The sequence below is a fragment of the Artibeus jamaicensis genome, unplaced genomic scaffold, assembly GCF_021234435.1.
Source record: "Artibeus jamaicensis isolate MK-2021 breed Jamaican fruit bat unplaced genomic scaffold, CSHL_Jam_final contig_456, whole genome shotgun sequence".
Classification (NCBI taxonomy): Eukaryota; Metazoa; Chordata; class Mammalia; order Chiroptera; family Phyllostomidae; genus Artibeus; species Artibeus jamaicensis.
In genome coordinates, this window is record NW_026521839.1 from 7,327,480 (window position 1) to 7,354,106 (window position 26,627).

Sequence of the window (26,627 nt, forward strand, 5' to 3'; positions counted from 1 at the left end):
CTCATAAATACAAGTTTACATTTCAGGTGGTTGGAAGTAGAGATTTGTGCTATATTTTTTTTCTTGTGGAATAAAAGTACCAAGCAGAATCAGACTTAAGACCTTTTAAATGGCATTCTTCATGGATAACCCAGGCTTTCCTTTCTTAGAGCTTTTTAAGGCTAGCAGTAGGCTTTTGTCTGCTTAGTGAGATACAGTCCTGTTTGGCCTGGGTTGGCAATGGAATGGACTATGAACATTGTCATTCTCCTGAATTAAACTTAGTAATAGTGATAGCTCAGGACTGAAAAAAGACAAAGGGCCCTGAAGCCTAGGCTGAAATAGGCTCACAGGTTCTGGAGCAGGGAGACTTTTTCAAAGTAAGTGGGTAGAGAGAGGGCTGGAATGATTTTTAGAGTGCGCTCTTCTGGAGTGTGGAGTGCATGCCTCACAGCAGAGGGCGCTGCTGCATTCTCTAAGCCAGCCACTGGAGCGGGCAGCCTCCACTGCTAGCAAGCACCTGTCTGCCCAGAGGGAAGATATCTCTCTCTGGCCTCACTGAGCCCTTGAGCCCAAAGCTAGAAGAGGTAGAGGGAAAAAAGGAGAGAAAAGCTGCTGCCCACCCCCACACACTTACCCCTACTAAGCAAGAACTCTTAGTAGCCCAAGGAGGAAACTGCTTGAAACACTCCCAACTTCCAAGTGTGAGGAGGGGTCCCTGACTCATTGCCTATCCTAGTAGGTCATTTCCTGATAATTCTCCCCAGAAAGGTAGAACTACGCCCCCACCTGGGAAGAGACTGGTACACATGCATTCACATTTCAGTAATCTTAGTAAGTGGAAATTCTGAGTTGCAAAACAAAAAAACAGGGCTTAATTAGTTATCAGCTTTGTGAAAAATTATGTTTGCCTAAAAGGCAACGTTTTCCTATATAATTTTTCATAACATCCTCCTACCATATAGGTACCGTGTAATTTGATTCATATTATTTCCAGGAACAATAATAATAGCTAACACATTTCAGGTACTTACTGCATTTGAGATTTTTTATGACCTTGCATTTATATAAACTAATTTAATTTTCACAGTACTGTGAGGCAGGTACTGATTATTATGCACATTTTACAGATAAAGAAATGAACATGTTTTAAGATCACACAGCTAGTGAATGGTGGAGATGGGATTTGAACCTAGGCAGTATGGCTCCAGAGTCTGTGCCCTTAATGGATTTTGCTGTTAAGCAAATCCTCACCAAAGAACAATGTGCCTTTCTAGAGCTGGCATTGCATTGTGTGCTAAGTATGTAGCCTCAGTTGTAGGTTCTTGAGAAGTCAGGGCCATTAAGGGTTGCTTGGGTTTGGCAGATGAGGCTAAAAGCAGGCACTAAGACCCCAGCCCATAGACCTCAGCACAAGGCTGTTTAGGGAGTTAGCTCTGCACTAGTATCCTTGTGTGACTAGTATTCATTCATCATGAAGTCAAGTAATAAAACATGGAGACTTTTTGGCATAAACACTGTTTCTGGTTGTTAATAGCCTAGGACCTGGTTGACCTCTGCTGTAAGAGTGAGGAGCATTCTTTTTTCCTTCTCAGGAGTATAAAGTGGGAGGCATTAGGATTCTCTTCCCCATTCAATTCAGGTAAGTGTTTAAAAACATATGTATCTGCAGTTGTCAATTCTGAGTACCATAGATATTCAAATATGACACAGTCCCTGCACTCAAAAAACTGATGAGGTAGAAAATGATGCCCTATGTTCCCATCCCTGGCCCTGTAATACATTCAGCAAAAGGAAGAACTGTGCGTAGTCTCCAGCTCCAAAACAGCAAGGTGGGTGGTGGAGGCTGGTCAGGTTCACAGATAATTAATTCCTGTGTGCCATTTGGGATGATACCACTTTATTCAGTGTTTGCTATGTGTCAAGCACTAGGCTAAACACTTTACTCAATATATACTTATTTAATTCTCAACAACTGTTAAATGTATGAAGTAGATACTGTTATCATTATTTTTATAGATGAAGAAACTGAAGCACAGAAAAATGAAGTGATGTGCTCAAGGTCACCCAGCATGTGTTGGAAATGTCATCTGAACCTAGGCAGTCTGTAAAGCTTGTGCTCTAAACTATTTACTATATTGCTAATGTCCTGGATTAGGGTAGCTGCAGGAATTAAAGCTTAATAGTGAGAAAGGACTTGATAGAAAGCAAGAAACCAAGATTACAAGTGAAAGTGGAGTAAGATACAGGGTCTTTGGACCTTGGAACCCAAATCAGTAGGTTGCATGCCACCCAGGGCAGGGTTTGTGTCTTAATCATTTTTGCACCTGGCACAAAGCTGGACCCATAATCGGTCTCAAAAGACATTATTGAGGTGAATAATGGCTGAATAACATCATCATTGTAGAAAGGACTGGCTCATTCGTCATTATGCACTAGGTTCCCAACAGCACTGCTCCTTATCTAGCAGGTGTCGGCAGTCATAGAAGACATGTTTGTGGGAGAGAGTTTGACTGGAAGTGTCAGTCTAGAGTCATATTTATTTGTAGAGGCTTTTTCAACCCTCCCCTAGCTTTGGTTAATGATGTGAAGCTCTCCAATCCCATGCCCAGAAATATGCTCCAGGCGTCTCACTTTTTTAAAAAGGCTAGCCTCTTACAGGTAGGACTGGACATTGCTCTTCGCCCACCAGTTTAATCTTGTTCCAGCCTTCCTGGTCCATTCCATGGGGACAGCATTGAGTAGACACTGAGGAGGCACCCTGAACAAATGCCTTTCCCAGCCTACCACCCTACCCCACAGTTGGTTGCTGAAGGAGAGAGATTACGTAGAGGTGACACCCCTTGACCACATCACATCTTTGCCGATTTGTATGCCCCAGCCCTTTTCCCCACCACCTGACATTGTTACCTTTGCTTTGTCAATTCCGTTTTGAAACTGTTAGAGTGGAGTGGAGAGTGGGGAATTAATCCCCAGCTACTGGTGTTCTAGCCTTATTGGAGGGGAGGACTTGGGAAAGGCACATTAAAGGTAGGATGGAGCTGGGGGAAAACCAGCCCTGTGCAAAAGCTGAGTAGCCAGATGTTCACTTTCAGAGCTCTCCAATAAGACTGGCAGGGCAGATATAGATTAAAAAGAAGCACAAACTCCATTTAAAGTGCATTACAGCTCAGGAATCAGCTCCCCCTGGGCAGGGGGAGGGAAGAAAGGGCACAAGAGGCCACATCAGTCTCCTTCCTTATCTAGGGCTACACGTCTCTCTCCTAGCTTTGTGACGGGTGATTTACACCCCTGGCTGGAATGACTCTCTTTCTGGGATGATTACATCGGCAAATGCCCCCCAGAGGCCACAGCAGGATGGCCATACTCAGAAGCAGCAGCCAATAAATCTCAGAGGTTTATATCACGCTTCTCAATACCCTTCCTCCTGGCCCTCTGCCACCGCGGCTGTGAAAGTAAGGAAAGGGCTTTGTTGAAGGGTTAGGGGATGAAAACCTCCACTTCCTTTCATCACACTCTTTTTCTCTCTTTCTAAGCGCCGCTTTATTCTCACTCTGTAAGTCCGTCTGCCTCTATGTTTACCCTGGGAGCAGGTGGGAATTGGCCCTAGGCCCAATAAGTACCCTCGTTCTTATGTATAGAAATCCTGGGCTCTGGACACAGCTGTGTTTCTACCTAGCTGTTTAATCTCCGGAGAGTCGCTTGCTCTCTGGAATAGCATCTGAAAATGATGAGCCTCCTAAGTGGTCTCTCCAGCCACCTTCCTCAGTGATCTTGTCTTTCTTCCAGGAAAAGCTCTGCTATTTAGTCCTAGGAGGGTTTAATCCTTCCATCCTCCCTCATGACACTGTAGGGGCCGGCAGAGTCGAGTCTGGCAAATGTCCTGGGATCTGGCACCAGATCTGCTCCCAGCTGTCTGGGACCCATGTTTGCAGAACCTTGGGGTTAAAGGCAATGACCAAATCTTGCCCTCGAAGATACTTATGAGGGGCAAATGAAACCATAAATGTGAAAATTCTAAGAAAAAATATACTAGAAATGCAAGTGCCCTAGTGCTGGTTTGTTCAAGTTGTATTAAAAGATTTCATTTGTGACGGTTGTTCCTTGGTGGTAGTGGGGTGGAGTGGGGTGAAAAAGGGTGCTGCTTTTTTTGTTGTTGTTGTAAACATGTAGAATCCCCCAAATCTCCAGCGGTAGCTTTCCCAATATCTCTCAGACGGGAGCCGGGAGCCGACAGCAAGTTGGTCGGCACAGTCTTCTAGCCGCTCCTGCTTCGAGGACACTTGCCCTCCGCCCCAATGCCGGGGCTTTCTTTCGCCAAACTGTAGAAGAAGCGGGCATTTGTCCACTTTGGATGGAGTTGGAGGGCGGCGCCCAGGACCCTGATGGGAGCATTGGCGCCTTCTGTGCGAGGAGGGGCTCTAGAAGGCGGTGGTGGGAGGGGCAAGGGAGGGGCCCCCAGCTTGCAGAGTTCCAGTGTTAGGAGTGAGGGGAGCAGGAATAGGTGCACGCAGAACGCCCCGGGAGCAAACTCCGCAGTCCCTACACCCACCCCCCACATGGCGCACCCCGAGAACCTGCTACCAGCGCTGTCCGTGCTCCTGCTACTGCTGCTACCGTCGCCGTTGCTCGGAGCTGGTGAGTGCCCTCCCTGCCTACACCCAACCTGCTCCTGAACGGGGACTGGGGAGAGTGTAAGCAGGGACCTGTCAGCACTGCCCAGAGAGGACTCAGACACCGCATGGCTACCTGGTCCCGGCTCTCCATCCCTTTGAGCCTGAGGATCTAGAGGAGGGAGCCCAGGGTGCCAGGAAGGGGCTGGGTCCCATGCGTAATAAAGTGTCCGAACTGTTGTAGATTGAGTCGAATGCAATAGTCAGGGCACTCAAACACATCCTAGTCACCGGTTCCCCTCTCCCCTCTACCGTGGCGCATCTGCACAGTCACAGAAGTGTCCGCAGCCAGACCACTTCCACAACAGCATCTGTAGGAGACGGGGAGATCTCTGTTTGCTCCACGTGGGCTTCATCTCTTCCACCCTCTGTAAGGAGTGGAGAAGTGGATACTACGTAAAGAGGAAAATAAGTTATTGCTAGAACTGACTTGAAACAAATTAGGTTTGTAAATTGCTGCCAGAACATGCTAACACCATTATTTGGTTGTATTGCTGAGAATATTGCTCAGTACCAACGTACCCCTCTTAAGGATATAGTTTTTGTTACTATTTTGATTACAGGAGAAAACTCGCTACTGGGCAAGATAGTTTTTCCTTGCAAGCTGCCAGGCAGTGCCTTACCTTATTATTGATATCGATTGATATTTTGTGGAATATGTAGTTCAGGACCTCATTTCCTAACCATGTCATTGCCTTAAGGAAGGGCAGCCAGGGGTTCATGATCCCAGGGAATGGGATCCCACGGCCTTTTGGAGTGGAATGGGTGCTTGGAGCCTCACTGTGGGGTTCCTGCCCAGAGCCTGAGTGGAGGGAACCCAAAGCAGAGACCATACATGGTCTGTGACCTGCATCCACAAGGTAAGTACTAGAGAAATGCAGTCTTGGCTGAAAGACAGATATGGAAGGAAGGAGGGAAAGGACTAGCCAGTACAGACTGACTCCATCAGTAAATTGGGGCAGCAAGATTTCACTGATCTGATTTGAATGCTCAGGACATTTCACTAACCCTAACAGTATGGCTGTCTGTCAGGATCAAGGATAAATGTGGGGCACCTTTTCCCCATCTTCCGTTGAGTCACAAATGCTCTAAAATCCACTGCTGCTCAGACCTGGACGATCGGTTTAAAAATGAGAGAGGTTTACTTTTGCAAATAGTTGCAACTCAATATTTAGTTCAATTAAAACAATGAGGCTTGGACCTGCTAAATTTCTTTCAGCAAGCATTAATTGGGTTCCTACCAGAAGTAACATCTTAAACATTTAGTATTTCTCAAACTATTTAAAATCATGTCCTCTTTTTGGTGAAGATAAAAATCTCATGCCTTTCTTAAATATCTTTTGAAACTTCAAAAGCTATGCTTTTTATCTTTCACTTATATAATTATCAAATGTGCTGTTTTGAACCACACATTTACTTTGAAAATTCTGATATACCCCTAAAAGGGGCTTAATGTCTCTCTTCTTTATCCTCTCCATTCAGAAGCTCTGGTTTAATCCAGTTTTCTCATCTTATGTTTGTGAAGCTAAGGTCCAGAAAGTGAATTAAATTCCCTATGTAGAGCTGGGACTAAGGTTTGGTGAGTGAAGGAGCTGCCAAGAAACTCAGCAGTCGAGATAAAGAAGGTTTTAATGCAATATTTTTTTAATCAAAATTAATGCCAAAAAATCTGTGATGAACAACATATCAAAATTTTAAGTAAAAAGACTAACGATGTCACGCTGAGGCATATTGGAGCTTGAAGCAAAAGGAAAACTCAGTAATACTGATCTTGTCTTTACTCATTGAATGTAGCACCGATTCTTTTTTTTATTTGTTATATTACAGTTGTCTCAATTTTCCCCTGTTGCTCCCCCCCCACCTCTGCTCCCACAGTCAGTTCCCACCCTGTTGTCTGTGTCCATGGGTCATTTATACGTATTCTTTAACTGAGTCCTTCCCCTCATTTTCTCCCTTATACCACCTCTCTCCCACTCCTGGTCCCTGTCATTTTGTTTCTTGTTTCCACTGCCTCTGGTTCTATTTTGCTTGTTTGTTTGTTTAGTTCATTAGGTTCCTGTTATAGGGGAGATCATATGGTATTTGTCTTTTGCCACCTGGCTTATTTCACTTAGCATAATACTCTTCAGTTCCATCCATGCTGTCACGAAGGGTAGGAGTTCCTTCTTTCTTTCTGTTGCATAGCATTTCATTGTGTAAATGTACCACAGTTTTTGATCCACTCATTTACTGGTGGGCACTTGGGCTATTTCCAGCACTTGGCTATTGTAAGTAGCACTGCTATGAACATTAGGGTGCATAGATTCTTTTGAATTGGTGTTTCAGGATTCTTAGGGTATAATTCCAGCAATAGAATCACTGGGTCAAAGGGCAGTTCTATTTTTGTTTGTTGAGGAAATTCCATATTGTTTTCCAGAGCGGTTGCACCAGTCTGCATTTCTACCAACAAATGTACTAGGGTTCCCTTTTCTTTGCACACTTGCATACTTGCCAGTACCTGTTGTTTGTTCATTTGTTTACAATGGCCATTCTGACCCGTGTGAGATGGTATCTCATTGTGGTTTTAATTTGCATCTCTCTGATGCTAGTGATGTTGAACTTTCTTTCATTTGCCTATGGGTCTTCTGTATGTCCTCCTTGGAGAAGGGTCTGTTCAGGTCCTTTGCCCACTTTTTTAAATTGGATTCTTTATTATTCTGGCATTGAGTCATATGAGTTATTTATATATTTTGGAAATCAAACCTTTGTCTGAGGTATTGTTGGCAAATATGTTTTCCCATATGGTTGGTTCTCTTTTCATTCTGATGATGTTTTCTTTTTAAACTTTTTAAAAGATTTTATTTATTTATTTTTAGAAAGAGGAAGGGAGGGAGAGAAACGTCAATGTGTGGTTGCCTCTTGTACACCTCCCACTGGGGACCTGGCCCACAACCCACACATGTGCCCTAGACTGGGGATCAAACCGGCAACACTTTGGTTCACAGGCTGGCACTCAGACCACTGAGCCACACCAGCCAGGGCTGATGATGTGTTCTTTAGCTGTGCAGAAGCTTTTTAATTTGATGCAGTCCCATTTGTTTATTCTTTCCTTTATTTCCCTTGCTCTATTGGCAAAAAGATTGCTGGCTGGGATATCTGAAATTTTACTGCTTATGTTTTCCTCTAGGACTTTTATGGTGTCATGGCTTATGTTTAAGTCTTTTATCCCTTTTGAGTTTATTCGGGGGTATGGTGTAAGTTGGTGGTCTAGTTTCATTTTTTTGCATGTACCATTCCAGATCCTCCAGCACCATTTGTTGAAGAGGCCAGGTTTGCTCCATTTTATGCCTCTGCCCTTTTTGTCAAATATTATTTGACTATAGGTTTATTTCTGGGTGCTCTATTCTGTTCCATTGATCTATGTGCCTGTTTTTATGCCAGTATCAGACATTTTGATTACAGTGGCCTTGTAGTATAGTTTAGTATCAAGTATTGTGATTCTTCCTACTTTGTTCTTCTGTCTCAAGATTGCTGCAGCTCTCCGGGGTCATTTACGGTTCCATATATACTTTTGAAATGTTTGTTCTATATCTGTGAATTGTGTCACCGGTATTTTAATAGGGATTGCATTGAATCTGTAGATAGCTTTGGGTTGTATGGACATTTTAATGATGTTGATTCTTCCAATCCATGAACACAGTATATGCTTCCTTTTTTTTTTGTATTTTCCTTAATTTCTTTCTTTAGTGTTTTGTAATTTTCTGAGTACAGGTCTTTTACCTCCTTGATTAAGTTTATTCTTAGGTACATTATTTTTCCTATTGCTATAACAAATGGGATTTTCTTCCTACTTTACATTTCTGATATTTCATTGTTGGACAAAAATGCCTTCAATTTATGAATATTGACTTTGTATCCTGCTGCTTTGCCAAATTTGCTTATTAGGTTAAGTAGTTTTTCGGTGGAGTTTAGAGGGTATAGCATCTATTCTTAAACTATAAGGTGGATATTACTCACCAGTAAACTTGCTACAATTCAAATATCCAGGCTTTATCACTAGAGATTCTGATTCAGTAATTCTTGGATGAGGCTCAGAAATCTGCATTTTAATAGCTAATTGAATTGATTTTTGTGTGATTGGAAGAGCAGGTTGGATTAACCAAACTCTGAGGCCCTCCCTAATTTTGGGACTCTGATTTAAAGTAGAGGGAAGGGACCCAGAGAAATTATAGAGGTGGCTCACAGATTGTTTCTGTTATCTGGCCATTTTTTAAGTACATTTTATTGATTATGTTATTACAGTTATCCCAGTTTTGCCCTTTACCCACCTCTACCCAGTACCCCCCTTCCCTCCAGCAATCCCCTGTCCTTAGTTCATGTCCATGGGTCATGCATGTGAGTTATTTGGCTTCTCCATTTCTTTTACTACTATTCTTAACATCCCTCTATCTATTTTGATCCTATCAGTGATGCTTCTTAATCCTTGTACCTTTTCCCCCATTTTTTCCCTTCCTCCTGCCACTGATAACCCTCCATGTGATCTCCATTTCTAGGATTCTGTTCCTGTTATAGTTGTTTGTTTATGTTTTTGTTTTTTAAGATTCAGTCACTAGTATTTGTGAGTTTGTGGTCATTTTACAGTTCATAGTTTTGATCTTTTTTTCTTAGATAAGTCCCTTTAACATTTCATGGAATAATGGCTTGATAATGATGAACTCCTTTAGCTTTACCTTGTCTGTCTATCTGCCCTCCCATTCTAAGTGATAGCTTTGCTGAATAATCTTGGTTGTAGGTCCTTGCTTTTCATCACTTTGAATACTTCTTGTCAGTCCCTTCTAACCTGCCAAGTATCTTTTGAGAAATCCGCTTATAGTCTTATGGGTACTCCTTTGTAGGTAACTCTCTGCTTTTTTCTTGATGCCTTTAAGATTCTCTCTTTATCTTTTTAACCTTTGGCATTTTAATTATGATGTGTTTTGGTGCACGGTTCTCTTTGGGTCCAACTTGTTTGGAACATTCTGTGCTTCCTGGACTTGTATGTCTATTTCCTTTGCCAAAATAGGAATGTTTTCTTTCATAATTTTTTCAAATAAGTTTTCAATTCTTTGCTCTTCCTCTTCTCCTTCTGGCATCCCTATAATTTAGATGTTGGCACATTTGAAGATGTCCCAGAGTCTACTTATTCTCTCCTCATTTTTTTTTTTCATTCTTGTTGCTTCATTCTGTACTGGTTGATTGTTTATTTCTTCCTTATGTTCCAAATTGTTTATTTGAATCCCGGCTTCATTCCCCTCACTGCTGGTTCCCTGTGAATTTTTTTTTCCACTGAATGTAGACTTAATTTTTTCCATTATGTTGTTGCCATACTCAATGAGTTCTCTGGGCATCCTGATTGCCAGTGTTTTGAACTATGCATCTGATAGTTTGGCTATCTCCCTTTCACTTAGTTCTTTTTCTGGGCTTTTGTTCTGTTCTTTTATTTGGGCCATATTTCTTTGTGTCCTCAATTTGGCAACCTCCCTGTGTTTGTCTTTGTGTATTAGGTAGAGCTGCTTTTATTCCCTGTCTTAGTAGCATGGCCTATGTAGAAAAGGCACCTGTAAATTGTGTGGGGCGGAGCCTTAGCTAATTGCCAGGGTGGGGCAGTCCACTTCACCACTTTGTGGCTCTGTGTGTGGGGAGGGCTCAGAGAGGGGACAGTGCCATTGCCTGGCTTCTCACCCTATTTTCGATCACTTCCCTCACTCCCCATATGTGATTGGCACCCTACCAGGTGCTGCCCTGATGGTGAAACTCAGAGTGTGTGGATTTGCGTATGCTCTAAGTTCATATTGGCTCTTTAAGTGGCAAAAATCCAGCAGTTTCTTCTGCCGCCCCAACCCCCATTGGTTTTTATAGCCAGAGGTAATGGAGGTTTATCTTGCCATGCTGGAAACCTGGGCTGTGTGGTCTAGCCTGAGTCTGGGATCACTGGCTCCCAAGGTATCCCTCCTGATTTTTATCCACCATACATGAATGTGGTATTGTCTGTTCCACTGCCACTGCTGCCACCTCTCTGCACCACATCATCTGTCCACCTGTTTTGAGGACTCCAACCTTCCTGTTCATCTGGATGAACGTAGCTTCTTTAAATCCTTGGTTGTTGGACTTCCATACAGATTGATTTTCTGGCAATTCTGAGTGTTTTTTGTTTTGATATCTGGTTGTAATTTTTTCTATGGTTGTGCAAGGAGGCAAAGCATGTGTACCTATGCCTCTCTCTTGACCAGAAGTCTTTCTGGCTCTTTCTTAATAGGAGCTCACAAATAATAGGCACTGGTGAGAGTAGTGATAAGATAAACATGGAAGTCTAAAGGGGGTGATAATCAGAAAAAAATAAGTGAAAGAAAATAAAGTGGTGATAAGTGCTATGCAATAATGTGTTAGAGTAGCTAGGGGGTTATTTACATTGGTTGGTCAGGGATGGCCTTTCTGAGATGACATTAAACTGCAAACTGAATTACCAGAAGGGAACAGCCATGTGAAGTTCAGGGGGAAGAGCATTCCAAGAAGAAAGGAAGACTAGGATGAAAACCCTAAGGTGGACACAAGCTTGTCTTGTTCAGTGGCATCCAGAGAAAAGCTTAGTGTAGACAGAGGGGAGTGGGAGAGGAGGAGAGGACTAGGAGGTGAAGTTAAAGAAGTGGGCTTTTTGAGAAAGATGGGGTTGCTGCTGCAGCTCAGCCCACTTCTGCTCCTGACTCACCGCTGTTCACTCTCAGAGAGAATCAAGTCAGTCAGGAAGCCAAATCACAGCAATAGCTTTTAACATTACTGGAAAGACATCTGTGGAATGAGAGGTAGCAATTCTCTGAATTAGAATAACTCTGACCTGCCAGGATGTGCAGTCTTTGGAGAAGGTGTGTGTTGACTTGATCAGAGGCGCAAAGAAAAAGAATCTCAAAGTGAAAGGACCAGTTCGGATGCCTACCAAGACTCTGAGAATCACTGCAAGAAAAGTCCCTTTGGGGAGGGTTCTAAGACTTGGGATCGATTTCAGATGAGGATCCACAAGCGACTCATTGACTTGCACAGCCCTCCTGAGATTGTTAAGCAGATTACTTCCATCAGTATTGAGCCAGGAGTTGAGGTTGAAGTCATCATTGTAGATGGTTAAATTAACCTTTTAAATAAATTGACTATCAGTTGTTTAAAAAAAGTAAAAGAAAAAGTGTGCAGGGACCAGGTCTTACAAAGTTTTTTAAACCAGAGTAGATAATAGAACTATGTTACATTCAATGGAATGCTATATAGCAACAAAAATAAGCTATTTACAAGTATACTTAACAGTGTGGGTGAATTTCATAAACATGATATTGAGCTAAAGAAGCCAAGACACCAAAAGCACATGTTGTATGATTGAAAAACAGGCAAAAATTAATGTCTGTTAGAAACAAAGATGCTGGTTTCCTTGCGGGGGATGGTGAGTGTCAGAAGGCCTTCCTGGTGTTGGTAATGTTCTGGTCCTTTGCCCGTCTGGTTACACAGGTGTATTCAATTGGAAATTCATTGAATTGCACTTTTTTGATTTATGTACTTTTCTGTATGTTATGCTTCAGTAAAAAAATTACCAAACATGATACACAAATGGCTACTGTGAAAATGTGCTCAACGTCATTAGTTATTAGGGAAATTCAAATGAAAGCCATAATAAGATACTACTTCACAACCACTAGGATAGCTATATTAAAAAAGAAAATGAGGCAGGGGAGGCTGGGATGGGAGAAATTGACAAAAAACTGTACTTGAAAAATAACTAAATAAAATTAATTTAAAAAATAAAAAAGAAAATAAAAAAAAAGAAAATGAGAGTTGGCCAGTATATGGAGAAATTGAAACCCTTCTATATTTCTAGTGGTAATGTAAAAAGCTACAGCCACTATGGAAAGTAATTCGGCAGTTTTTCAAAAAGTTAAATATAGAAATATTATATGACCCAGCAATCCACTCCTAGGTGTATACCCAAAAGAACTGAATACAAATGTTCAAGCAAATACTTGTACATGAATGTTTACAACAGCAGTATTCACAGTAACCAAAAGGAAACAACCCAAATGTTCATCAGCTCTGATACATGGATAAACAAAAGTTGTATATCCATTCAGTGAACTATGTTCTTCTATAAAAAAAGAATAAAGTACTGATACATGTTACAATGTGGATTAACATGTATCAGTACTTTATTCTTTTATCCTTAAAAACAGTATGTTAGGTGAAAGAAGCCAGATATAAAAGATTTAATATTTTATCATTCAATTTACATAAAATATCTAGGAAAACATATAGAGACAGAAAGCAGTTTAGTGGTTGCCAGCAACTGGGAGGAAGGTAGAACAGTGTGTTTAGTGGGCATGGGTTTCCTTTTGGAGTGAAAAAAATGTATTGAAATTAGATGGAGGTGATGGTTTACAACAATCATGAATGTATTAAATGCCACTTAATGGGACCCTTTAAGATGGTTAATTTTACATGGCATGAATTTTATTTTTATAAAAATATTCCCCAACCTAAAAAATTTCATTAAAAAAGATGGCTGCAGCAACAACAAAGTAGTAATTGTGTGAAGTGAAGGATATGTTAGCAAATCTTATTGTGATAATCATTTCACTATACATGTGTATTATAGCATCATGTTATACACCTAAACCACACAATGTTATATGTCAATTATATCTCAATAAAGGTGGAAAACAAAAAAGGGTGGGTGAGTGGTTTAGGAGAATGAATTTAGAAGATGGAATCAGAGAGACCAATGAGTCTTGGCAGCAGTTCAGACAAGAGTTAATGGTGAGTAGAACAAAGGAGGTAGTAATTGATGTGGAGAGGTGGACAGATTCCAGATATGTTGTGGAGCTGACAGGACTTGTTGGGTTGAATGTAGGATGTGAAGGAAAGAGAGGAATGAAGAATGACCCCTAGATGTTTTGCCTTGAAAAACTAGGGGTATGATGGTGTTCCATTACCCCTTGATAGGGACCCTGAGTCTTAGGATGCAGGGCCTTCCTCCACAGCTGAGCAATAACCAACCTTGGTATTCCTGAGAGACAGAATCAGCAAAATCTCCCCATCCTAATCCCAACCTGTAACCACTGTAAGGTATTTTAAGTGACTCAGAATTATTGCTAACTCTCATTAAGCATGCCCAAGCACATTCTCAACCCTCTGATTATGATACTAGCTACACCCATGGCATAGCTCTGCCAAGGGCCCCTCCTCCCTACACCTGGCAGGGTCATCAGGTCATCTTTAAACAACTGTTCCCCTTCCCCTCCCAGGAGGCTAAGCAGCCTTTCTTTAGACTCCCACCTCTTCTTGGGCTGCATCTGTTCTCCACTCCTGTTAGGCTTCCTTCTCCCCACACTTATTCCTGAAGGCCTTTTATACCACCCCAAGACTTTTTTGCTCAAAGTTTCACCCAAGTTCCTCCCCCTGCCTCACCTCACCTGAGGGGTTTGTACTCCCAGGCAGCCTTATTTGGTCTCTCTCCCTTCACAGGGAACCTCAGCCCCACAGGGGGTCGGCTCATGAACAGCTGTATCCAGGCCAGGAAGAAATGCCAAGCTGATCCCACCTGCAGTGCTGCTTACCACCACCTGAATTCCTGCACCTCATCACCCGCAGAGGGAGCTGCAGTTTCTGCAGACTGCTTGGAGGCAGCACAACACCTCAGGAATAGCTCTCTGATGAACTGCACATGCCACCGGCGCATGAAGAACCAGACTACCTGCCTGGACATCTACTGGACTGTACATCCTGCCCGCAGTCTTGGTGAGGTCCCCATCCCAGAGTGGACTAAGCTAGGGAAGATGGCCCTTTGGGTTGTCTTTTAATCCTTTACATGTGAGCCCATGGTAGATTTTGAGAATGATGATAAATGAAGCTTTGCATGTGACATCAGTAAGAAATAGAGGAATTGCCAGTATCCTTTTGGGTCCCCCAACATTGTCCTCCTATCTCCCTATTTCCTTCTTTCTTATCTGATGACACGTAGCTGTCTCTTGGCAGAGATATGAACCAGGCTGAGGCCCAAGCTGGGGAGCTCCTGGAACAGAAGGGTATGGAGAAGAGATGGAGGGAAATGGTTTTAACCCATAAACAGGCTCCAAATACAATGTAATCCATAAATGTAGAGACTGGGAGGCAGCATCCTGGTCCAGCCTTTAATAAAAAAAGGTACTCATTAGTTAAGCAGGAGGTGATAAAAAGAGAGGGCACTGGAAGAGACAAAGAGAAAAGCGTCCCCTGACTCCATTGACCCCTCTGTGTATCAGTCAGCTTTTACTGGACTGTGCTGTAGTAACTTGTAGAACAAATAACTTACAAAACAAAGGTTAATTCTTGCTTATGTTCCATGTTGGCTGTTTCATGTGCCCCTTCATTCCCAGATCCTAGCTGAAAGGACAGCTTGTATCTAGGATGTTCCCTTCTCATAGCACAGGGAAATGAACAATGGCAGAACTATGCTGTGGCTTTAAAAGCTCCTGCTTAGATTTTACATAAAATACTTCAGCTCACATTACATTGACAAAGCAAAACATATGGAGGGCAAGCCTGAGATCACTGGGGAGGGGAAGTGTACTTCTCCCACAGGGAGATGTTGAAGACCAAATGGCAATAAGTGAGTGTATGTAATCTTACAGTGAGGGCAAAAATAACGAACCAATAATACAACCTTCACAGCCCACCACTTGGTCAAAATATTCATTTTCCTCCCTTCCACAAGCAATATATACCAACACACTTTCCAAGAAAGATACCCTAAGAGTTCTACCCAAACATGACATCAGGCTCCAAGTCTAGGATCTTGTGATTATTTATATATTCAGTGTGGATATGGCTCCTCTTGATCTAGAAATTTATGAACTAAAAGACTTCCAAGTCAAGATGGAGGCATAGGTAGACACACTATGACTCCTCATGCAACCATAGAAAGAATTACAACCAGAACCCAAAAGAAATTGACACCCAGAACCATCATAAAATCGAGCTGTATGGAAGTCTGACAACCAAGGATTTAAAGAAGCCACATTCATCCAGACAGCTAGGAGAATTAGAGCCACAGAGACGGGCAGAGAGGCGGCAGCAGTAGTGGTAGCAGAACAGTGGGTCCCACATTCATGTACCATAGATAAAAATCAGGAGGGACACCTTGGTGGTGAGCAATCTCATCCCCAGCCAGATCACACAGCCCAGGGTTCCAGCACCAGGAAGATAAACCCTCATTATGACTGGCTGTAAATATCAGTGGTGACTGGGGTGGTGGAAGAAACTGCTGGATTTTCGCTGCTTAAAGAGCCCACATAGACTTAGAACATATACATAAAACCATGCACTCTTGGTTTCAGCAGCTGAAAGGACACCAGTAGCATACAGGAAACAGGTGAAGTGACTGGAAATAGGGTGAGTGCCAGGCAAATCTCCAGAAGCCAGGCAATGGCATCGTACCCTCCCTGAGCCCTCCCCACACACAGAGCCACAAAGTGGTGAAGTGGGTTGTCCCACCCTAGCAATTAGCTAAGGCTCCCTCCCACATAATTTACAGGTGCCTTTTCTACATAGGCCATGCTACTAAGACAGGGAATAAAAGCAGCTCTACCTGATACACAGAAATAAACACAGGGAGGCTGCCAAATTGAGGACACAAAGAAATATGGCCCAAACGAAAGAACATATCAAAACTCCAGAAAACGAACAAAGTGAAATAGAGCCAAACTATTAGATGCACAGTTCAAGACACTGGTGATCAGAATGATCAGAGAGCTCAGTGAGTACAGCAAACACATAAGGAAAGAAATGAAGGCTACACAGTGAAATACAGAAAAATTCACAGGGAACCAGCAGTGAAGAGGAGGAGGCCAGGGTTCAAATCAATGATTTGGAACATAAGGAAGAAATAAACAGTCAACCAGTACAGAATGAAGTAACAAGAATGAAAAAAAAAAAAGAGAGAGAATAAGAAGACTCTAGGACATCTCCAAATGTGCCAACATCTAAATTATAGGGATGCCAGAAGGAGAAGAGGAAGAGCAAAGAATTGAAAACTTATTTGAAAAAATTATGAAAGAAAACATTCCTATTTTGGCAAAGGAAATAGACATACAAGTCCAGGAAGCACAGAATGTTCCAAACAAGTTGGACCCAAAGAGAACCGTGCACCAAAACACATCATAATTAAAATGCCAAAGGTTAAAAAGATAAAGAGAGAATCTTAAAGGCATCAAGAAAAAAAGCAGAGAGTTACCTACAAAGGAGTACCCATAAGACTATAAGCGGATTTCTCAAAAGATACTTGGCAGGTTAGAAGGGACTGACAAGAAGTATTCAAAGTGATGAAAAGCAAGGACCTACAACCAAGATTATTCAGCAAAGCTATCACTTAGAATGGGAGGGCAGATAGACAGACAAGGTAAAGCTAAAGGAGTTCATCATTATCAAGCCATTATTCCATGAAATGTTAAAGGGACTTTTTTAAGAAAAAGAAGATCCAAATCATGAACATTAAAAGGTAACAAATTTACAACGATCAACAACTGAACCCAAAACAACAACAACAAAAACAACTATGCAAACAACCAGAACAGGAACAGAATAATAGGTATGGAAATCATTTGGAGGGTTATCAGCTGGGTGGGGGGAGGGGCAAATGGGGGAAATGATTAAGTGATTAAGAAGCCTCATTGGTAGGAACAGAATAGACAGGGGGATGTTTAGCATAGGAAATGGAGAAGCCAAAGAACTTACATGCAAAACTCATGGATATTAACTAAGGGGGGATAGCTGGAAGGAAGGGGTTTACCAGGAGGACGGGGACAATGGGGGGGAAATTGGGACAACCGTAATAGTATAATCAGTAAAGTATACTTTAAAAAGAAAAGGAAAACCCTCAAAAAACCAAGTACAAGAAAGAAACTAACATATGGACTAAGAAGACAAGTCATCTGCCTCCCATTACATACTCAATATATCATAATGAAACAGGGACAAGAAAAACCATAACAGATAATTTCAGTAAGAAAGGGGAAGGATGGGAGGCATGCGGCAGACATTGATTCATAGCAACTCTGAAGTCTCACTAGACAAATGTCACAATGTCCATCTTCCTTGGGAGCAGTGGTTGTTCTTTAATAAGGCCGTGTTTTTACTGCATGGGAGAGTTGCTCTACTCATTGTTCTCTAGGGCTCTTGGCCCAGCTCCCTGGGAGCTCTTCTTTTTTCCATTACAATAAATCCTCACTCAATGTCATCAAGATTCTTGGAAACTGGGACTTTAAGCCCAATGACATATAATGAAACCAATTTTTTCCATAGAGTAATTAATGTAAATAAGTTCTTACAGCATATTCCGGGCCTCAAAACATCACCAGATTTCTAAATAGAGACCCAAAACACTTATGATATTAAACATCAAAATAAATATGAGCTATATATACATTTAAAGAAAGATTAGTAAAAAAAAGTAAGACAATTACGTTCCAACTCATTTATTCCAGATCAGGGTTGGGAGTGCCCGGAACCTATACTGGCAGCTCAGGGTGCAAGGCTGGAACCCACCCTGGACAGGACACCCTTCCATCGTGGGGCCACTCACACCCCCAGCCACACTTCCTCAGACTGGGACAGTGTACACATGCCAGTTCACCTAACATGCATATATTCAGGATGGGGGAGTAAGCCAGAGTACCCAGAGAAAATTCGTGCAGACATGGGGAGACCTCCAATTCCACACAGACAACTTCTTTGCTGGGGATCAGTTTTTTTCCCTCATCAATGTTATAACAAAACAACGTAGAAGACATAATTCAAGGACCTGCTGTGTTTTCTTTGGCCACATATGAAAAGGGCGTGGAGACTCTGACCTCCTTGGGGACTGAGCACTATATTCAGCTTGTTTCCTATTTGAGGAATATTGGGGCATTTTAAGTCTCAAATAGTCACAGTGTCTTTTAATTCAAACTGGTGGCTTTTAGCAGTTCACTCTCTCAAAACATAATTTATTTTTATACTTTGGTTTTCATCACCACCTGTGCCAGTGATGGCCTTTCCTATAATTCTTTTCAAGGCATGTATCTCTTTCTAGACTGAATTAGAAGTACCCCTATCAGGCTTCTATGGGAGGGCCACTACCTTAGTTTTTTTTCCCTGACCTCATTTGTCCAACTGGCAGGATTTATTGGATACCACTTTAATCAATGAGAGATCCCCACGAAGGGCATGATAACCACAAACTTGATTTGGTCTTGCTCCAAGGCTGAGTTGTAATAGATCTTATTACTCAAAGCATTGTTCAATTTTATCTTTTACCATTTGAATACAAGAAGCAATTGCAACTTTTCTTAATCCTGCAAGTCCCACAATTTCTGGATTCTCCCTTTTCTGTTTCTTCTCTATTTGCAGACTGGCCAGTTCTTCTCTGAACTTTTATCTTCCTTGGAGTAGCTTGCTAAATGCAACTAATAGCAATCAAGACATACTAGTAAACTTCTGCTTCTCAGCTTCTCATGTTAAAGCACAAGCTAATTCAGTACATTACCTTTCTTCCAAGTTCACGACCCACTGCTCAGTCCCAAAGCCAATACCATGTATTTTAGGCTATTTGTTTTTTGTTCTTTAGCACTCCACATCTAGATACCAATTACATTTTTAGTAATGTACTAACGTTGTGTACTAGGTTATGCTGCAGTCACAACCAACCAAGCCCACAATTTCTGTCTTTCAACAACAAAAATGTATCTCTTGCTCATGTTATACATCTGCTGCAGGCTTCCATAAGTTGACTTTGTCTTTGCTCTACCTGTCTTTTTCATTCAGGGATCCAGGCTGGTAGAGGGAGAAGAGCAACAGCAGAATCAGGTGATAGTTCTTAAAGCTTCTGCTCAGATGTGATTTATATCACTTCACTCACAATGCACAGGCCAAAGCAAGTCACATGGCTGAGCCTGACAGTGGGTGGGGGCCTGAAAATCATTTCGCAAGAGGTGGGAATGTCATTTTTCCACAGGATGGATAGCAAATAATTGTAAACAGCCATACAATTTACCACACTCTTCGTTTCCTGCTTTCTGCTCCTTATCTTAATCCCTTCTGTTTCAGAACTTCCCCTGAGACTTCTCCTTGGATCTTCTCCCATCACCTTTTCCCTTGGGAGCATCAGGTCTTCCCAACTACCCAACTATCCTCTCCTGCTTACCTAACATCATCCATACTCTTTGCCTCCAAAAGATGCATTCACAGAGTCTTATTGTGTGAAAACCCTGCAAGCTCACCTCTCTCACCTTTCTCTTCCAACAAGATTAACCAACATTTATTGAGTATCTACCATGTACAATATATGAACTACGCAGTGATTATATAAGCCCCCTTAAGGAGTCCACAACCTCATGGAGGTGACTAAGAGAAATGTGTTTCCTTTGAGATCATTATTTCTCCCTTCTTTGCTCTTCTCCCTCAGGTTCAGTTTGGAGCCTGGCCTCACTTCCACCTCCACAGCATGTAATGCTTTGCCATAGCCAAATGGTCAGGCCTGGAACAGAGTCTGTCACTGCCCTGTCTCCAGTAGGAAGAGAAAACAAGACAGAATCCCCTTGCCTGCTCATGGATCCACAGGCAATATGTCTAGTGGTTAGGAGCCGAGATCCTGCAATCAGATAGTCTAGGTTTCAAAGCCCAGTTCCACTTCTTAGCTTATGTGAGCCTGAGTGAGTAACTTAACTTCTCTCATCCTGTTTCTTCTTACCTACCCAAAGCTTTCTCCGGAGGATTAAATGAGATCGAATATATATATTTAATGAGATCACTTTAAATATATATCGATATGTGTGTGTGTTGGTATATATATGTAATTTTTTTCACTTACACCACTGTGCCCAGCACACAGCATGCTCAGCATGGTACCTTTACCATTCTCATCATTAAATTTAGGTTATTCATCGCACCCAGCCTATACCTTATGGCCCTGATTTTTTTCTCACTTCTCAGAGTTTGCAGCTAGTTAGCAAGAGACTGTATTTTCCTTTTCTCTAAAGGGCTTTGAGATCTGACTCAGCAGCCTCAGGCCCTCCTGCACCTGCCCCCAGACCCGTCCTCAGGACTCTGGTGCTCTCTGCCTTTTCTCTAGGTGACTATGAGCTGGATGTCTCCCCCTATGAAGACACAGTGACCAGAAAACCCTTGGAAATGAATCTCAGCAAACTGAGCATGCTCAAACCAGGTGTGGAGGGCAAGGGAAAACTGTGGTGTGGGGGCTGGGTGTGAGTCCCAGTTGGGGTACACAAACTGGAGGGCCTGTGGGGGAAGAATGTGCACCTGCCAGGTAACTAAAGCAGGATTGCATGGGGTGGGAGTCTGAGATGTGGGGCATGGTCTGATCTTGTAAGAGTCATCTGGAAGTGATAGTCATTAGGGAAGCATTCAGAGAAAGCCCATTAGGGCTCCCTAGTTCCAGAAGGTGGGTCTCTCTGTAGAGGGTTTGGTGGGAGTGGCAGCAGTCCCAGGAAAATGTGCTGAAATGGAGTATTTAACCTCATTCAAGGCAGCCACAAAAGTAGTTTTTTGTTTTGTTTTGTTTTTTCTTTTTGTCCCTGAAGACTAAGAAATTATTGTTTTCAACCATTTTAATGGGACGGGTGAGGTGCTGGGCAGGGAAAAATGGTTAGAAAGAGTGTGATGCTTCAGGGATGACTCAGGGTGGGGAGCCATCTGTCTGGCAAGGACTACGATGCATGTTTTTCAGGAAAGAGAAGCTCTTGCATTAATAGGAAGGGAACACAGGCGCACATGCACTACTGTCTGTGAGAAAGATGTGAGTGTTGTTATGTAGTCTGTTACATTAGAATTTTGAGAGAAAAGCATAGAGATTTATACATAAACTCTTAGTTACTACAAGGGATTCAGGAATTTGCCTGTTCAGTTACTCCATTGTTCTGACTGTTGGAATATTCTCTTAATAGAAATATTACCATAATTTCCTGAGACTCAAGAGTATGAGAAACTTTTATGCATACATGAATCAATGAAAGACAAGCAGGTGATATTAATACTGAGCAGAATAGACAGATGTAAAAAAAAAAAAAACCACCCCAAATCCCAGGTAGAATTTGGTTGCATTTGTTGGACAGAAAGTTTTAGATTGTTATAGAGCCTCCAGCTTATTCCCACCATGAGATCTCATTCAATGCATAGGACTGAGGAAAGGGTTTTGGTTATTTGAACCTCTGGCTGCTTGAATTTTAGATAAATGAGCCTTAGATGTATGTGGGTTTTCTTCTTTTTTTTAACTTAGGCTGAGGAGTAGCATGAGGGAGGCTCACGAATACCAGAGGTAGTTTGTGTGTAAAGGAAAAGCCGTGGATTAGGAGTGGCTTACTCAGGGCAGTCCTCCCTTTTCTTCTTACCCTCACTACCAATGCCTGTTAAATCATAGGCGGGGTGTGGATGGGCGTTGGTTCCCGAGGGAAGCTGGTTTTGCAGAGGACTGGTGACTTGGTGTCGCTCCTTCCACAGACTCAGACCCCTGCCTCAAGTTCGCCATGCTGTGCACTCTTAATGACAAGTGTGGCCGGCTGCGCAAAGCCTATGGAGAGGCTTGCTCCAGGCCCCACTGCCAGCGTCATGCCTGCCTCCAGCAGCTGCGTGCCTTCTTTGACAATGCTGGGGCATCCTACGCACAGGGTCTGCTGTTGTGCCCATGTGCACCTTCCGACCTGAGCTGTGGGCAGCGACGGCGCAACACCATCGCCCCCAGCTGTGCGCTGCCATCTGGGACCCCCAACTGCCTGGAGCTGCGGCGCCTCTGCCTCTCAGACCGGCTGTGCAGGTACGGGGCTAGGGGGCTGGGTGCGGGTGGGCCAGGTAGGCAGGGTCACCGTGCGCACCACTCCCTCCAGGCACCCTCGATGGGAGGAGGGGTCCAACTCCTCGGAGTCCTTGTACTGACTTAATGACGTATCTATCTTCCGATATTTTAGGAAACTCATTTCTCAAAAAAAAAAAAAACCATATAGTATTTTCTTCGTGTAAAAACTTCAGAAAATATAAAAACATATAAAAATATCACACAAAATCAGTTCAGTGGATTGAGCGCCAGCCTGTGACCCAAAATGTTGCCGGTTCGGTTCCTGGGCAGGGCATATGTCTAGGTTGCAGGCCAGGTCCCTGGCTAGAGGCAACCTAAAGGCAACTGATATAGTTTCTCTCCCTCTCTTTCTCCCCCTCCTCCCCTTTCTCTAAAAATAAATAAATAAAATATTTTTAAAAATCCATCACCTAAAGATAATTTGCCATACTTTGGGGGAGCAAATCCTTCTAGTCCTTTTTGTGTATAGAGAAACAAAATTTGATATTCTAGGAATATGTTTGCATCTTATATTGTATCTTTTTTTAAATTTATGGTGCATAACTCATGAACACATTCTGATGGAAGCAGTACAGAACAGTGGTCAAGACAAGCTCCGAAGCCAGACTGATCTGAATTTGTCCTGGGTCTGTGTGACCTTGGGCCCATCACTTAACCTAAAATTCCATCACTTAACCCAGCTTTCCACTTAGTTCTCTGTACAAACTGAGATAATACTGTGGACCTCATAGGATTTTGGTGGGAGTTGGAGTACATAATTTATGGAGAGTGCTTAATCTGCTGGTACAAAGTAAGTGCTCAATAAATGGTGTTGCTTATTTTGTCATTTACTATCCTTTGACAACATGATTTTTTTTGTAGTTGCCTCTCACATGCCACCTACTGGGGACCTGGCCCACAACCCAGGCATGTGCCCTGACTGGGAATTGAACTGGTAACCCTTTGGTTTGCAGGCCAGTGCTCAATCCACTGAGTCACACCAGCCAGGTCTACAACTTGATTTTTAAGAGCCTACATTATACCTTATTTTATGGACGTCCCATACTTTATTTAATCATTCTCTATTGTTGGATATTTAGGTTGTTTTCTAAATAATGCTGTATAGATATCACTCTTGTTTATTAATCTTTGTGCAAAAATATAATTATTGATTGGGATGTGTTGCTATAAGTACCAATATTGAATCAAAGGGCATAAAGATGTGTAAGGTGTTTGCTGCATATTCTCCAGCCAAATTCTGATCTGGCTTTCCTCTGCCTTCTCAGGACAAAACACTTAACCAAATTGAAGTTATCATCCATTCAAGTGACATTTGTTGGCAATGAAGTCATACCAACCTTGTTTTGCAGTCTGGTTCTACCACCTTACTTCTCTGTAACCTTGGGCAAGCTATTTAACTCTGAGTCCCACTTTCCTCTTCTGCAAAATATTATATAGTTAGAGCTCTCAACAATCATAACACTAATACTTACTAAGTACTTACCATGGGCTAGGTACTGTTTTAATACTTACCATGTATTAATTAACTCATCTAAATCTCACTCACAAGAACCCTGTAAGAGATGCTGTTTTTACTTTTTGTCATCCCCAGTTTACAAATGAAGAAGCCACAGAAGAGAAAGATTAAAAAACCAAGTAGTAAGTCAAATTTGTGAATAAGGTTTGGACTGAAGTCTGGCCTAGAGTCTGTGCTGCTGACCTCTCTGCCACACTACCTATTATTGTGCTGGTAGCTATTACTATAACATAACAAGTGCTGGACTAGATGATAAAGGTATTGTTTCTTCCTTCAAGGAGTTTGCATTTGAGTGGGGGTGGCAGAGAAGTAAACCACCAATCTAACACAAAGCCAAATATAAGGAAAACTGCAGAAATTTATACAGAGAAACATACTCAGAATTCTCTTATCCAAAAATAACCGACTTTACTTGTAGGGTTGAATGTTAATAATAACAATATCTAATGTCCGTTAAACACTTCAAAAGTACCAGACGCTATGCTAAGTGCTGTATATACATTCTCATATTTCATTCTCATAAAAATCCACACTTTTTATTTACAGTCAAGGAAACTGAGGTTAAAGAAGCTGCTGAGATCTCCTAACTTGGGGTTGTGGAGCCCAAATTCACAGTGTTATGCTGTGGGGACTGAGACGATAGTGCATTTCATTGTGATGGCAGCAGACCTCACTGGGCCTCGCTCTGAAAGTAGAGGAGGATTTGGCATGAAGATGGGCCTGTCAACTACAGGGCCAGCAAAGGTGAAGGCCGCAGGCCAGACCGTTAAAGGAAACCCTTGAATTTTTTCTTTCAGATCACGCCTGGCTGATTTTCAGACCCACTGCCATCCCTTGGACATCCTAGGGACCTGTGCTACAGAGCAGTCCAGATGTCTGCAAGCATACATGGGGCTGATTGGTGAGGCTAGAGGATGTGTGTAGGGAGCCCACAGGTTGGCCTTGGGGTAAGAATGCTGTGGCTATTGAACCCAGATGGAGTGCTCCTGGTAAGAGTGAAGGAGGATGGGAGCCGAAGCTGGCATTGGCCTAGGTCCTGACAGTCCCCTTTTCACCCCACAGGGACTGCCATGACCCCCAACTTTGTCAGCAACGTTAATGCCAGCGTTGCCTTAAGCTGTACCTGCCGAGGCAGTGGCAACATGCAGGAGGAGTGTGAGCGGCTGGAACAGTTTTTTTCCCAGAACCCCTGTCTCAGTGAGTTTGCTCCATCTGCTCCCTCCATGGTGGTCAGGCCAGCTGGACCCAGGGAGAGGAAAAGGGTCAGCTCTGTCCATCTCTTGCTGCCGGATCAGCCCCCTCCTCAGAATAGGCTTACATCCCTCAGCCTGGGCCTTTCTTCCTTCTTCTGCTCTCTGAATGACCCCAAAGCTACCAGTTGAACATGTCTGGACCTAGGGACACTTGGCACTATTCAGCTCAAGGAATAAGCAAGCAGAACGAGACAATATCCCATTACACCTGCCACCTATCTACCCCCCTGCTTCCCAGGGTTCCTGAGACATTCCTGCTTATCCTGCCTTGGGAGCCTGAGAAATCTCCATGATCTGTCCACTTCCAACTTCCCTTCTCTTTTCTCCTCAGCGGCGGCCATTGCAGATCAGATGCATTCACACAGCAAACTCTTCTCCCAGGGCTCTACCTCAGCTGGGAATGGACTCCAGGTAGGGCCTCGTCTATTACACTCCTCATACCTTTACCAAACCATCTGGGGAAAACCCAGGTAAAGCAGACAAGGGGATGGAGGGGGTGACCTCAGTGTTGTCATAAATACTCTAGACCTCTAATGGGCACTGTAGGGGAAGGGGACATGACTGAAGCTGATGTGGTGAAGCGGGTAGAGTTGACTCCATTGCATTTCTTCCACAGAACAAAATCCTTGCTCTGAGGCCACAGCCCTGGATGCTCTCTCTTTTCTCCTGCACTCTTACCTTGATTCTGCTCCTAAGGTCCTGGTAACTGGACTTCCCTGGGACCCTCTTCCCCTCTACTACACCCAGCCTGACCTGCCACCTGCAAGAAGTGAGGAAAGAATGGCATCGAGAAGGAGGTTGCATGACAACATGGCAACCCTGATCCGCCCCCCCCCCCCCACCGCACATTCTCACAATGGAAGCTGACTGGCTCAGTTCTCATTCCCTCCACTTCTGACTAAGACTGCCCCTTCTTAGGAATTGGACTCCATGGTTTAGCCATATCTTCTGGTGGTGACCAGTTCTACTAAACTCTCTCCTGGTCCCTTCCCATCAGGATCACCAGGTTCTAACGAATCATTTTCTATTGCATTCAACAGGTAGTCAGGGCTGGGTGTTCTGAGGCAGCCTAGACTCCTCTCCCTTTGTCTCCTTCTCTGAATGGAGGGTGGGAACCTGTTGCCTGCCCTGCTCTGGTACCCTACAGAGCATTTGAGTTCAGGAGCTAGAACATTTAAACTTTGCTTTCTTCCTGCTGCTGTCCCAAAGTCCTCCCTGTCTCTTGGATCATAATTAAACATTTTGACTTAAAACCTTCCTCTCTTTCCACTTTCTCACATTGTGAATTTATACAGAACTAGAGATTTTACAGACAGAAGAGCACAGACCAGGTGATC

General features: G+C 42.9%; 1 protein-coding gene and 1 pseudogene across 1 annotated transcript; both read left to right on the forward strand.

Moving 5' to 3' along the window:
• Nucleotides 1–4,479: 4,479 nt before the first annotated feature.
• GFRA3 (GDNF family receptor alpha 3) lies at nt 4,480–26,627 on the forward strand. The gene is made up of 8 exons (XM_037147673.2): nt 4,480–4,617; nt 14,166–14,438; nt 20,785–20,877; nt 22,170–22,482; nt 24,835–24,938; nt 25,100–25,234; nt 25,622–25,701; nt 25,907–26,627. The coding sequence occupies exons 1-8, from the start codon at nt 4,539–4,541 to the stop codon at nt 25,994–25,996; spliced, it is 1,167 nt and encodes a 388-aa protein (XP_037003568.2). The 5' UTR covers nt 4,480–4,538; the 3' UTR covers nt 25,997–26,627.
• Nucleotides 10,539–11,787, forward strand: LOC119051106 (40S ribosomal protein S20-like; annotated as a pseudogene).

Coding starts and splice junctions, on each gene's coding strand:
- GFRA3 (XM_037147673.2), top strand. CDS start 4,539: ATGGCGCACCCCGAGAACCTGCTACCAGCGCTGTCCGTGCTCCTGCTA. Junction 20,878..22,169: donor ACTGAGCATGCTCAAACCAG/GTGTGGAGGGCA, acceptor CTCCTTCCACAG/ACTCAGACCCCTGCCTCAAG. Junction 25,702..25,906: donor CAGCTGGGAATGGACTCCAG/GTAGGGCCTCGT, acceptor TTTCTTCCACAG/AACAAAATCCTTGCTCTGAG.